Source organism: Perognathus longimembris, chromosome 28 (assembly GCF_023159225.1).
Source record: "Perognathus longimembris pacificus isolate PPM17 chromosome 28, ASM2315922v1, whole genome shotgun sequence".
Lineage (NCBI taxonomy): Eukaryota > Metazoa > Chordata > Mammalia > Rodentia > Heteromyidae > Perognathus > Perognathus longimembris.
In genome coordinates this window covers 17,488,937-17,503,255 of record NC_063188.1, presented here as the reverse complement: position 1 = coordinate 17,503,255, position 14,319 = coordinate 17,488,937, and the positions used below count along the sequence as shown (strand labels likewise).

The 14,319-nt window shown below is 44.7% G+C and overlaps 1 protein-coding gene across 1 annotated transcript in view; it reads left to right on the top strand.

Annotated features, from left to right (window-relative positions):
* The first annotated feature begins 5,956 nt into the window (after positions 1-5,956).
* Positions 5,957-14,319, top strand: part of Xpnpep2 (X-prolyl aminopeptidase 2) — a 31,133-nt gene continuing 22,770 nt past the window's right edge. The window contains exons 1-4 of the mRNA XM_048335958.1: positions 5,957-6,255; positions 9,115-9,188; positions 11,274-11,384; positions 13,907-13,970. Of these exons, the coding sequence (XP_048191915.1) occupies positions 6,207-6,255; positions 9,115-9,188; positions 11,274-11,384; positions 13,907-13,970 (298 nt within the window). The 5' untranslated portion in view covers positions 5,957-6,206. The remainder of the gene's footprint in view (positions 6,256-9,114; positions 9,189-11,273; positions 11,385-13,906; positions 13,971-14,319) is intronic.

Genomic DNA, 14,319 nt, shown 5'->3' with positions numbered 1-14,319 from the left:
GAGTAAAGGCTATGGATAGAAGGAACTTTGGATTTGAACTCAGATATTAGACAAGTCATCAACAGGAACTTTAATGTCATCCAGGATAATGGCAGATGTCAGGGAGCAGCCATGATGGCATGGCTATTGTCTTCCCTATGACTGGAGAAGTCTTGAGAATCATATGACAGGATCTGTAACCAGATCCTTTAACCAGAGGAGTCAGAGGGGCAGTCAACCAGGCCAAGAGGTCAGAGAGGTCACTTCCAGATCAAGTGACCCTTGAAGTAAGACTAAAGGAGGAGTTTTCAGGGCCAAGAGAGAAAGGAAGGGTATGCTCCAGGTGGACAGAGAAGGACAAAGTCTCATACTAGAGCTGGCATTAAAAGAGGCAGAAAGGATAGTGTGGCAAGAAAGGAGAATGCAAAAAGTACCAGATGGCTGAAAAACAGAGATCAGGCTACTGAAGACATCAGATGGCTGGGAGAGGGCCTAAAGACCACCAAATGGAGGACTAGAACCTTGGCAAGCCCGAGCTGTGCTTGAGTCATGCCTCCTTACGCAGTTCAGGGCCCTTGAGGCGGTAGCACAGATTTGGGGCATGCCTGGCTGAGCAGAAAACTCAGCTGGAGCTCAGGATCTGATTCAGCCTGTGACCAGAGAACAGAACCCAGCCAAGGGGCCCACTGTGTCTCCCTAAAGTTTCTGGATCATAATCACCAACTCAGTCCATAAAGAGGAGGGTAAGAAGAAGGAGGAGGAGAAAGCAAGTGGAAGGAAGAGGAGCCATGAATAGAGAAGGAACTGCTCATTCTATTGACTGACTCTAGTAAAAGGAACAATCAAGCCTCCTCCTGAGTGGGGAGGGCATGGGCCAAAAACTACCAAAGACCAACTTCCTTGAAATAAACTCATGTCCCCTCCTCTCTGACCATTCCCTACACACACACACACACACACACACACACACACACACACACACACACAAACACACACACGAGAAAGACAGAGAAGGAGGAGGAAGAGAAGAGGAAGAAGAAGAAGAAGAAGAAGAAGAAGAAGAAGAAGAAGAAGAAGAAGAAGAAGAAGAAGAAGAAGAAGAAGAAGAAGAAACACCACTATATCTAGGACTTCACATTTCCTAGGCAAGTGTTCTACCACTGAGCTATACCTCCACTCCTTTTGTTTTTTTGGCGAAAATTTGAGACAGGGACTCATCTGCCCAAGTAAGCTTTGAATGTATGATTTTCCTGCCTCAATCTGACTGGGAGTTTAGGAGAGGGGCCACCATGTCCAGCACAAGGTAGCTTTTTGTCAAGCGAGGAGGTAGGTGAGGACACTACTGTCAGGAGATGGATAGAGAGGCTGAGACACATATTGTTGTGTCAACTCAACAAACTGGCGTTAATCCCACTCTGTTGAGCTGGCTTTGTCTTGAACGCTTCAGTGACTTCAAGTACCTATAAAAGCAAGGTCTTTCCTTAAGGGATGAATGACCTAAGAAAAAAAATAAAAAAATAAAAAACAACAAGGGTTCAATGCAAGGCCTTTAAAACACAGGCTCAAACAACATGTTACAAGAGCCCCTGAGATGGAGGGAAGAATTTGAGATGGTCTGGGACTTGGTGTATGAGGTGACTCAAACTAGACTTTGGATAGAGAGAACATGGGCAAAAAGAAAGAGGTGATGTGACATATAATGGATGAAGGCTTTAGCTGCTAAGCTGCAGATATTGAAGCCGTAGGAGCTCATGGCTTTATGGTACATAGAGTAGGAGCCATGAAGAAGCTTCATGTAGAAATGGCAGTGAAGCCTAATGGAAGGAATAGACCCAGGTCTGAGTTCCAGTTCTGCCAGAAGATAATCTTGGACCCAGGCAAAGCTCCTGCTTCTTCTAGTAAGGACTCCAATTGTCTCTCAATGTGGTTAAGAAACCCAACAGATGGGCTGGAAATGTGGCTTAGTGGTAGAATGCATGAAGCCCTGGGATAGAGTCTCAGTACCACATACACAGAAAAAGCCAGAAGTGGCGCTGTGGCTCAAGTGGTAGAGTGCTAGCCTTGAGCACAGAGAGGCTCAGGGACCAAGCATAGGCCCCTGAGTTCAAGCTACAGGACCAGCAAAGGAAAAAGGAAGAAAAAAAAGAAAAGAGGAAGGAAGGTACCCAATGGAAAATGAGAAGAGAGCAAAGGAAGGTATGACATTGTCCAAAAAGAAATGTACTCATTGTCTGACTTACGTAACTGTAACCCTTCTGTACATCACAATTTTAAATGTTTTTAAAAAAGAAATCCTATGGGACCTGGGAATATGGCTTAGTGGTAGAGTGCTTGTCTAGCATGCATGAAGCCCTGGGTTCGATTCCTCAGTACCACATACACAGAAAAAGCCAGAAGTAGTGCTGTGGCTCAAGTGGTAGAGTGCTAGCCTTGAGCAAAAGAAGCTCAGGGATAGTGTTCATGCCCTGAGTTCAAGCACTGGGACTGGCCAAAAAGGAAGGAAGGAAGGAAAGAAGAAAGAAAGGAAGAAAGAAAGAAAGAAAGAAAGAAAGAAAGAAAGAAAGAAAGGAAGGAAGGAAGGAAGGAAGGAAGGAAGGAAGGAAGGAAGGAAGGAACCCTACGGAAGAAGGAAAAGGGATTGGAAACGGCTTACATGCCATGACCACAAAGCCAAGTACAGTAGCTCAAAGGCCCTTTGCCACTTGCAGAACTACAAGACCTTGGAAATCCTCTCACAGGGTCCATCTTCAGTACCTTGATACATTCCAGAAAAGGTAAGGCACATGCTCTGAACCCCACTGGGTCACTGATTGTCCTATACCACAGCTATCTCAGGCTATGGTGCTGTCCATATGTGCTCTTTTCCACAGTCTGCTCCTTATACTGCTGTAATCTACCTGTCCCCAGGCTACAGGGCCCCCTATGACCAATGCCTGCAGTGTCATTTCTGGGCCACTACTGCCAACATTCATGGACTCCACTATCACCTCTTTTTTCCTGGGCTTCACGCCAGTTCTCCTGGCCTAGGAGCGCCCATGGTGGGGCCACTGTGGGTGTTAGAGTTCCTTGATGCTTACTTTACATGCCTTTTCTCATTAAGACATATCTAATAGGTTGTTGGGTTTTTTTGTTTTTATTAGCACATATTAATTGTACAACATGAGTTTCATGGTGACACTTTGAGGTAGAAGGACATGGAAACTGGGTTGCTCTATTCCAAAGGAAACCCAGATCAAAAGTCAGGGTGGTAAACCTTGCTTGGGCTCAAGGTACAAAGAAGAGATAAAAACATGGAGAGAAGAGACCCTAAAAAACAACTTCTCCACTTTTAGAATTTGGCCTTTAAGTGTTTCTAATTATGTCCTGTATGCAGTTATTTCTTTTTTTTCTTTCTGTTTTAGTTTTCTGTACCCTTTGTTTTATATATAAGTTTATGTGATCTATGGAAGGCAAAGGGAATCACACAAACAGTAGGACAAAGAACAAACTAATGCAACAATGATACTCACTAGACACTATGTTGGAAATTAACTTTACAATATGGGGTGGAGAGGGGAGTGTGGAGGGGTAAGCAGGAGAAAATGAGGGAGCAGGTAATAGTGTTTAAAAAGCAATGTACTCATTACCTTACTTATGTAACTGTAACCCCCCCCCCCCGCTCATCACCTTTACAAAAAGTTCTTTTTAATATTGAAAATATAAATAAATAAATGTGAAAGAGGCAGAAAAGGTTAACTTGCCTGCACATGTCACAGTGAAGCTCCAGTGATTTATAGGACTTCCAAGCAAGTTTGTTACAAGGCCCCTTGGCCATTCACCCTGCCCATACCAAGTCACTCCTTCCGATTCAGGCTTGTTGCCAACTTGAGTTCAAGTTGCCACACTGATGAAAATAAAGAGGGTGGTTTGAGATAAGGAGATAAGGGAGGAGCTGAGGTCATCATCATCACCAGGGCCAAAGCAAGGACCCAGGGGATGGAACGGGAGGACTGAGCCCTGTGTGGAGACCATCCCTGGGCAGAGGTCAGAATATGAGGGAGGGATGCCTCAGCCCTTTGCTTGTCTCAAGCTTCTGGGGCCCACGCTGAGCTTGGCTTCTGGTAACTGCCATTTCAGCAGTGTTGGATGCCAAGGACAGAGAGGACAAGGTGCAGACGAGACTTGCTTTGGTTCAAGTTATACATTCATATTAACAAGCACTTATAAAGCATTTAACTTTTACTGTCTAGAGGAATGTTCTAGAGGCTTCCTAAATATTAACCATTTAATCCTTATCACATCTCTGAGAATTGAATGTGATTGTGCACCATTTGACAAGCAAAGAACCTGAGGACTCAAAGAGGTGAAGTCACCACTCAAGACCATGCATTGAAACGTAGGCAGTCTGGATCCAGTCAGTGCTCCTGGGCTCGCTGATGAAGGGGCCAGACTGTCCTTGTTCTTGAAGCCTTTCTTTAGCATCCCTTTTCTGCATGGCCCCAATAGTTCTATTTCCTTGCCCTTTTCGGATGGTTGGTGATGCAGGGCAAGAGCCTTTGAAGAAACATTCCCTCAGTCCACTGATCTCTGGGAATAACCTCATCACCAGTCAGTCCTGGAAGAGGTGGGAAAGAGTGGACAGGGAAAAGACCAATTTCAGCAGTCACAAAATGAAAAGAGTTTTCATAGTCTTTGGCCCTCATCTGTCTGGTGCAGAGCTTCTGTCCTCTGCTTTTATTCCTGAAAGTAAACTTCACAAAGCTACCCACTCATTTTTACTCTGCCCTGTCATGGAGTTCCATAAAGGTCCCCTTTCTCTCTATAACACAGTTTTATTGTTCTTCAATGGGTTGTTGAAAACTGTCTTGTACTATTGCAAATGCATTTAAAATGAAACCAAAGCCCGGCATGGACAATAATACCTATAATCTAAGCACCCAGGAGGCTGAGACAAAAGGATGGAAAGTTCAAGGCCAGACTGGACTATATAGCTAGTATAAGACCAGGTGGAACTTCATAATCTCTCTTTCAAAAAATAACAAGTAGAGACTAGAGCTATAACTCAAAGGTAGAGCATTTTCCTAGCAGCTGCAAGGCCTTTAGTTCATTCCCCAGCACTGCAAAAAGGTAAAAAAACAAACATATAAGTAAACAGGAATAGACTGTGTACTTCTACCCTCAGGCTAGGTGAGAATTCATCTACTGTGTCTGCTCGCCTCTTGGAAGCAGTCCTTCCTGTGCACATACAAACCCAAAGGTTCTAGAAATGCTTACTGGACACTGCCTTGGAATTGGCATTCCTTGGTGCTCTGTGACACAGCTAAACACAAAGACAATGCTGGTCTTCACTTGTCCACTTCCATCACAGAGAGTCACGCTGCTTAGGAGCACCCCACACTGCAGGATAGCCAAGTACCTGTTCTAGAAGCCCTGGCAGGAAGACATTTCCAACTAACTACATTTCTCTTCTCAGAGCCCTTAAATTTCTCCTTCTGGAACGTCTCCCATCTTATTGATATTCCTGATTACTTGAAATCTAACTGCCTTTGTGCCACCCCCACCCCCGAGCTAGATATGACTGTCCCTAAGTAGCATGGACTTCGCCAACAGAATGTGCAGCTGAAGAGGATTCAGGGGCTCTCAAAGGAAGAGTTGGTGGCATCTTTCAGGATAGACTCTCCGGGAGGAACTCTCTTCAGCTCAAAAACATAACTGTTGCTATAACCAACTTCCACAAGGGGTACAGAAAGAGAAATCACTGGCTGTTTTGTTCTGGGACAAACTAGCTCAGAGAAGGAGGGACAAATATTTATACCAAAGCAAAAGTAGGGCTGAACTCAGTGCCTTTTGTGGGGGAACTAATGAGAAACAGCTTGCTGGAGGGAGGGGGACAGAATTCAGGAATGGCCAGGGCAGGGCTGCTGAAGAGGGGGCTGGGAGAAGCAGGCTGATTGAGACCAGCTGTTGCCTCTCAGTCTCCCAGATCTTCGGACTCTGCCCTGGGGCGGGCTCTTATCATATCCAAGTAGCCTGTACAGGTTGCCTGGGAAGCCTAAGGCTCTTCAGCCCTCTGTGGCTCTCGGAGCCCACAGAACCCAAAAGGAAAGGGAGACACCTCCTTCCTGTCACCAGCTCTAACCACTGTGTGCTCCTGCCCAGGAAAGGCCTAGAGGAAGAGGCCAGAGAAACAGTCCTGCCATCGCTCTTCAAAGCCACCTAACCCTATCCTCTCAGCCTCTGGAGACCCCATGGCCCTGGCTCACTGGGGCTGCTGGCCCTGGCTTATCCTTCTCTGTGGTATGTACATCCTGGCCTGTCCTAGAGACCAGCTCTGGCCTCTTCCTCCTGGGATCATCAAGAGTTGGAGGGAGGGCTAGGACCCAGGTTGTCTCTCTTTCTTTTGGTTACCTTTTCTCTCTTGGGACGCAGCCCCTTCAGGGGCCTTTATGATGAGTTAAATATTCGCTAGAATCTTTCTATTTCCCCCCAGTTAATTATAAAAATGATTGTGGTACTTGTTTGAAGAGTGACAGAGGCCTTATTAGAGATAACAAGGCCTTGATGCATAAAGAGCGGGTGGGGCTCGTCTTTGAACCTTTCAGAGGACCCTGAGAATGGATATTTAAATGGGAGAGCAGAGTGAGGAGCCTGGAATTTAGAAAGTGAGTTTGAGGAATATTCCAAAGCAGGGAGTTTCCTGCTAAAGTGATTTGACAGAGTTCCCACTGAGTAGCAGCCAGGACTATCAGAAATGTCTAGGGTGGAGGATGTTGCATGTGATCAGATAGTGGGAGGGATAGGTTAGATATTGCTGGTGGAGGTTGTGTCTAAACTAAGCAATGCAGGCCTGTGGGGCAAGACTGACACTGAAGGCCAAGGTCAAGACTTGCCTAAGAAATGGGCAGAGAAGTCTGTTTCCAGTCTCATCAAAAAGACCCTTTGAGCTGGGTGTCACTGGTAGTTCTCGCCTATATCCTGGAGAGATATGAAGATGGCGGTTCAAAGCTGGCCCAGGCACAAAAGTCTGTGAGATCTTATCTCCAATAAGCTACTCAGAAAAGGCTTGAAGTGGCGCTGTAGCTCAAGTGGTAGAGTGCTAGCCTTGAGCCAAAGAAACTCAGGGACAGCACCCAGACCCTGAGTTCAAGTCCCAGGACCAGCGTACACAAAAAGGAAGAGATATTTGCTTAATGAGTATCAGACTACTCACATCAAACTTGGTGTGGAGCCCAAACTGGAAATTACGTCTCCATGTACTGTCCCTTCTGTGGCAACCACTTTTCCAGGCCCACCTCCAATGGATAGCAGAGTAAGAAGATGGAAAGGGAACCCACTCCTTTTCAGTGCTGAGAATTGAACCTAAAGCTTGGTGCCTTCTAGGCAATTGTCTACTATGAAGCTACACTCCCAGTTCCCACATTTTGTATTCATTTGACCTAGATTCAAATACTTCTACAATCATTTATTTGCTCTGGGAAAAGTTGGGCAAATTAGCAAACTACCTGAGCTTTAGTTTCTTCCTCTGTACAAAGTATATAATCATTCATACCTCTAGAATCAAGTTATTGCAAGTACTAAATGAGATATGGTTGTGTGTCACTTAGCAACGGGATACAGTCTGTGAAACATGTCATGAGGCCATATCATTGTCACACAAACATCATGCAGAGGACTTCTGCAAACTCAGGTGTCTGTGATGTCATTAGGTTGGTCACTATGAGGCCACTGTCATATATGCTGACCTTTGTTGACCATTATGTTGATATGTGCCATATGTGTCAATAGTTAAAATGCTGGCTTCAGCATCATGTGTGTAGTAGGAGCTATTTAAATACTAATCCACCTTTCCTCGCCAGGTGATGGTGTCAGAGTAGGATTGCTGTCTTATATTTAAAATCAACCTAGACCCAGGAGCCCAGCTAGCTGACACCTGTAATCTTAGCTACTCAGGAGACTGGTTTAAAGTCAGCTGGGAAAGGAAACTCTGTTAGCCTCATCTCCAATTAACTACTAAAAGAAGCTGGGAGTGGAGCTGTGGCTCAAGTGTTAGACCAGCCTTGAGCAAAGAAGATAAGGGACAGCATCCAGGCCCAGAGTTCAAGCCCCAGTACTGGCACAAAATAATTTTTAATAAAATAAACCTATAGCCAGGCACTGGAGGCTCACGTCTGTAATCCTAGCTACTCAGGAGGCTGAGATCTGAGGATTATGGTTTGAAACTAGGCCAGGTAAGAAAGTCTGTGATACTCTTTTTTTGGGGGGGGGCCCGTCCTGGGGCTTGAACTCAGGGTCTGAGCACTGTCCCTGGCTTCTTTTTGCTCAAGGCTAGCACTCTGCCACTTGAGCCACAGCACCACTTCTGGCCATTTTCTGTATATGTGGTGCTGGGGAATTGAGCCCAGGGCTTCACATATACGAGGCAAACACTCTACTAATCCCTGTGATACTCTTATCTCCAACTAACCACAAAAAAACAGAAATAGAGCTGTGGCTCAAAGTGGTAGTGTTGTAAACTTGAATGAAAAAGCTCAGGGACAGTGCCCAAGCCCTGAGTTCAAGGCCCATGACCAACAAAAAATAAAAATTAAAAAAATAAAAATAAAAGATAAAATAAACCTAGAAGCGATTTGGATTGTAAGAAATGGCACATATGAGCCTTGAATTTAAGTAAAACATAAAACATACACATGCACACATATATGTATACATATATAAAAATCTAATTATATATGTAATTAGAGTTATAGAAGACTAAGAATAAAGTGGGGATGATTATTTAATAAGATCTTCTAGAATATTTCAAAAATGTATTTTAAAATTTTAGTTTACACCTGTTTCCACTTCCTTATATCCTGAAAAGATTCAATTAGATTAGAGGAAAAATGAATTGGTGTGATGAGAACTAAAACCCATCTAAAAGTGGCAATCACTTGTCGGTGAAACTAGTTTCTTTGATTGTGATGCAGGGTACCATTCAATTCCACCTGATTTCCCATGAAATGTGATTATTTTTATCCTCAAGTAGAGTTGGCCAGCATGGTGTCTTTCAAAGGATGGAAGCTCTGCAGGGTGGAGGAGGAGAGTGAAGGAGAAGACCCTGCATTCTGAGAACTCTCTGGTCCCTAAATAACCCTGGATTTTTCTCCTGGTTCCTAGCTTATGCCTGGAGTTACCCAAAGCCTGTGAACCTTGGAAGAGAGGATGTGAGAAACTGTTCAACCAATCCTCCGGTGAGGCCTTGGTGCCATCCCTATGTACCTCCACCCTATGGTCTTCTCCCATTGGCTCAGTTGCTAGCACTTCCAACTACAGTCTTTCTCTTGCTTTCACAGTGGAAGGCCCTGTTTCTTTATGAGCATCCACCAGAGTACTCTGTAGGATCGCAGGTGTCCAACACACCCTTCAGCTCTCTGTGGATTCGTGGCCTCCCTCCCACTCTTCCTAAGAGCCTGTTGTTTATTTCTATCCTGGCCTGGGTCTTGGAAACACCCAGCCAGAGGGAGGAGAAGGAAAGGGGTGGGGAGGCCCCAACTGACCTTTGATGAAGCTAAGCAGAGGCAAAGAGGAGGATGGGAGAAGAGAAAATAGAAATCCTGGAAAAATAGCTAAGAGGGAAGCACAGTGAAGAGGGAGGAAGTCAAGGGACTGTAAGAGCAGACAGAAGGGCCAGCAGGGAAACCTAGGGTATGAAAGCTTGAAAGCCCCCAGCTCAATGGGAACAGGTGGCCAGCTTCCTAGCTGGGGACTCATTAATTCTTTGTATAGCTAAACAGAAGCTAAAGAACATCTCCAGGAAGGGGTGGGCCAGAAGTGCGATGAGTGGACAACTGTATAGTGCTCTAAACCACTCAATAGATAGGTAGGCAAACCACCTTCCTTTAAAAAAATTAGCTTACATTAGTTACAGGAGGTTGGATTTCATTGTCATATTTCCCCATATGTCGACAATGTAGTCCAATCTCACCCTATCACATTCCCTGCTCCCTTTTCCTTTCCCCAAAACAATGTCAACAGGTTTCATTATTCTGATTCATAATTGTAAATAATCTATTTCAATCTTATTCCGTCTCTTTCATCCTCCTTCTTAGCCCCTTCCCGCTAGTACCCCAACTTAAAACACAGAAAACCTATTTCTATTTCTCTATCCACTCCAAACATTAAAACTTTTATATTCATATAAACCAAGATATCTTGTTGAGTAGAAAGCCCAACATTACAAACCAAAAGCATGGTTTGCATTGTAAAGATGGAGTGTCTTTTAAAGAAATATCTGGCTTGGAGAGGACAGATGTCTGGTCAACTGCTGGGGGTGGTGGGGGAAGTATTCATGTATTCTCCTCTGCCATTTGGGACCAATGGGTGGCAACCTGAAGAAAAGCCACCAAAGGCGGGTTCCACACCAAATACTAGACACTCGGTTGATTACATTTGAATTTCCAACAATAAATAGTATTTTACTTTAAGAAAGTCCCACCAGGTGCCAGTGACTCTTGCCTGTAAGCCTAGCTACTCAGGAGGCTGAGATCTAAGGATTGCAGTTTGAAGCCAGCCCTGGCAGAAAAGTCTCTGAGACACTTATCTCCAATAAAATACTCACAAAAAGCTTGATGTGGCACTGTAACTCAAGTGGCACTAGCCTTGAGCACAAAGAGGCTCAGGGACAGAGCCCAGGCCCTGAATTCAAACCCCAGGACAGACAAGAAAAAAGAATGTCCCAGATAGTACATGAGACATACTTATACTAAAAGACTATTCATTGTTAATTTGAAAATTAATTGTAGGGGCTGGCCTAGTGGCAAGAGTGCTTGCCTCATATGCATGAAGCCCATGAAGCCATGGATTCGATTCCCCAGCACCACATATATAGAAAATGGCCAGAAGTGGCGCTGTGGCTCAAGTGGCAGAGTGCTAGCCTTGAGCAAAAAGAAGGCAGGCCCTGAGACCAAGGCCCAGGACTGGCAAAAAAGTAAAATTGTATCCAGGTAGCATCCTGTATTTTTATTTGCTATCTGTACCCCCAAGGTATCCAGAGAGAGACTGTCCTCATGACCTGGACCAGTACCAGAGTTCAGATTTCTCTAGCTCTCACCCACACTCCCATCCCGCACTCAGATCCCATTACTGACACAAGAGGTTCTTCTCCAAACTCTACAGTACCTCCCTCTGGGTTTATCCCAGGCATCTTGATTGTAGACTAAGCAATAACATCACCTTTCCTTATAAGAAGCTGGTGGCTCCTCTGGAGTTAGAGGGCCTAGGTCTCCTATTCTCTAAATAATGTGTGTGCATTTGGGTGTTTTCCTGTCATCTCTTAGCACCTTCCAGTTACTGCAGTCAATACTACAGCACAGCTCACAGCCCTCCGCCAGCAGATAAAGGCCTGGAATCTCTCTGCCTACATCATCCCAGACACGGATGCACACATGGTAAGCAACTGCTCCTCTTCCTCTTGCCCTCTGTGCTACCCTAGGTCAACCAGGAGGCATAGGCCACAAACAGAAGACAGTTCAGACTCAGTAGATGAACGCAAAGAAAGCATTTGACAGTCAAAGGGACCAAAGTGGAGACCTTGCACGTGGCAGTTTGTTTTGGTTTGACAGTACTAGGGTTTGAACTACTATTTTTGACTTGCTAGACAAGTACTCTACTGTCTAAGCCATGCCCTCCCCTCTCATTTTGGGGATAGGGTCCTGTGTTTTTGCCCAAGGCCAGCCTCAGACTTGCATTCTCCTACCTATGCATCCCAGTAGTTGGGACTACAGATGTTCACCACTATGCCCAGCCTCTACATGATGGAATATTTTGTGTGCACAGGTCCTGGGACTTGGACTTAGGGCCTAGGCTCTGTCTCAGACCTTTTTTGCTCTCTATCCCTTGAGCCACAGCTCCCCTTATGGTTGTTTTGGTGGTTCATTGAAGATAAGAGCCTCACAGACTTTTTGCCTTGACTGGCTTTGAACCATGACCCTCAGATCTCAGCCTCCTGAGTAGCTAGGATTCCAAGCATGAGTCACCAGCACTTGGCCATGATAATTTTTTTCTTTCTTTCTTTTTCATGATAGTTTCAATGCAACTTAAAAAACGTATTCCTTAGCTGGGTACCAGTGGCTCATGCCTGTAATCCTAGCTACTCAGGAGGCTGAGATCTGAGGATTACAGTTCAAAACCAGCCAGGGCAGGAAAGTCCAGGAGACTCTTATCTCCAATAAGCTACTCAGGAAAGGCTGAAAGTGGTGCTGTGGTTCAAGTGGTAGAGCCCTAGCTCTGAGCACAGAAAGGCTCAGGGACAGAGCCCAGGCTCTGAATTCAAGCTCCAAGACCTGCAAAAACAAAAACAAAACCATTTTCCTTTACATGACAGGGAAGACCTGGCCAAATCTCCTTGACCTTAAGAAGGATATAAAACAACTTTAGACTCAATTTTTATTGTTATTGTAAAGGTAACCTACAGAGGGGTGACAGCTACATAAATCAGGAAATTAGTACATTTTTTAACAGTGTCACCTCTTCTCTTGTTTTCTCCTAGTTTTTCCCTCCAAAAGGCTCCCCCCACAAGTTGTATAGTTCATTTTTCAACATAGTATCTAGTGAGTATCACTACTACATTTATTCACCCTTTGTCCCACCATTTCTGTGCTCTACCTTTCCCCAGCAGAATCAGTTTTGTTCAATTCCTCAGTGGTGGCATATCCAGAAGGTGTGGCTAGGACATCCCTGCCCTGAAATGTTAGAATGGAGGCTGAGAATTTGACTAGAACCACTGCAAACTTCCTTTTGGCTCAGGTCTTCTCAGAATGTGCTGGATGAAACAGTGAGATGACCTGGAGTTCTGGGCTACACAAATGTGCACCAGAGGCTATTGGCAATGGCACACAGTATAAAAAACACAACAGTCTAAATAAGAACTACTTTCCCCACAGCAGTAATCCTCCCTTAGTAGCCCACCCTTTCCTCACTGGCTCTGCCTGCACCCTTTCCACCCACTCTATATCAAGTACCAGCCCAGCTGGAAGATCAGGCACGTTCAGTGTCAATAAGCTTTCTTAAATCAGTTTTCCACTTGATAGGGAGGGCTAAGAACCTTGGACACATATCTGATGGTCCCTGAGTTGATGGGTGTTTTTAATTATTGATTGATTGATTGATTGATGGTACCTGGCTTCAAATTCAGAGCCTCATACGCACTAGGCAGATGCTAGCACTGAGTCACACCTCAACTCTCCAATTTCCTCTTTTGCAAAAGAAAATATGGAGCTCTGTCTTAAACGATTATGAGTCAATAAACAGTCATCTGTGGGAGAATGGCTCCAGAATTCACACAGCTACTCAAATTAATGGATATTCAAGTCCCTTATAAAAATGGTGTAGTATTTGCACGTATCATATGCATACCCTTCCATATCCTTTAAATACCTATACCTACTACAATGCAAATTGTATGTAAATAGTTGTCATCCAGTATTGTTTAATGAATAATGACAAGGAAAAGTCTGTACACTTTTTGGTAAAAACATGTTTTGGTATTTCCAGCCTGTGTTTGCTGGATGTTGCAGATAAGGAATCCATGAGTACAGATGTCCAACTGGCCCAAAGTTTGTGACGTTCTATACAGAAATTATTTTCAGTGTACCCAGTGGGCTGTAATAGACTGGAGAGGAAGAGGGGATATCTGAAGGGAAACCTGAAAGTCATGATCCTAGATGATCCAGAATTTGCATTCTGGTTAGAGTGGCCAGATTCCTTTGAAGAATACTTCAGTGTAACCCAAAGTCAGTGCTAGACAGTGGAGTCGAGAGTAAAAGAAATATAATTGTTCAAAGAGAAGACAGTGGACTGAGGCAGTTACAGAGGTGCCTGGTGGGACTGGTTACAACTGACCAGATCAAAAAAATGGGGACATAGTTGGAGCCTTCATGTAGGATGTAACTCTAAGGTGTCCATTTTCTAGAGTGAGTACATTGGCAGACATGATGAGAGGCGTGCATGGATGACAGGCTTCACAGGAACTGCAGGTAACAGCCACTACCTGCCACCTTTGCTTTTGTTGGTGAACCAAAGATAGTCACAGAGGACCTAGTATAAAAATTCCCTCAGCAACCAAGACACCAAGATCTACTATCCAGAGGCCCCTTCTACTCTCTCTCTCTCTCAACCTCCTCTCCCCCACCCTGAAATCTGCATGTTCTCCAGGGTACAAATCTCAGGGCGCACTGGCTACATTTCTGTAGAGTGAGGCAGACGAGTCTTCTGGCTTACTTCCCATGCTGCTGCCATAATTAGGCCCAACCCAGCACTCCCTGGTCTCCATTTCTGAGATAGTTACTACTTCGAAATCTACCCACAAAGGGACCATTCATTCCT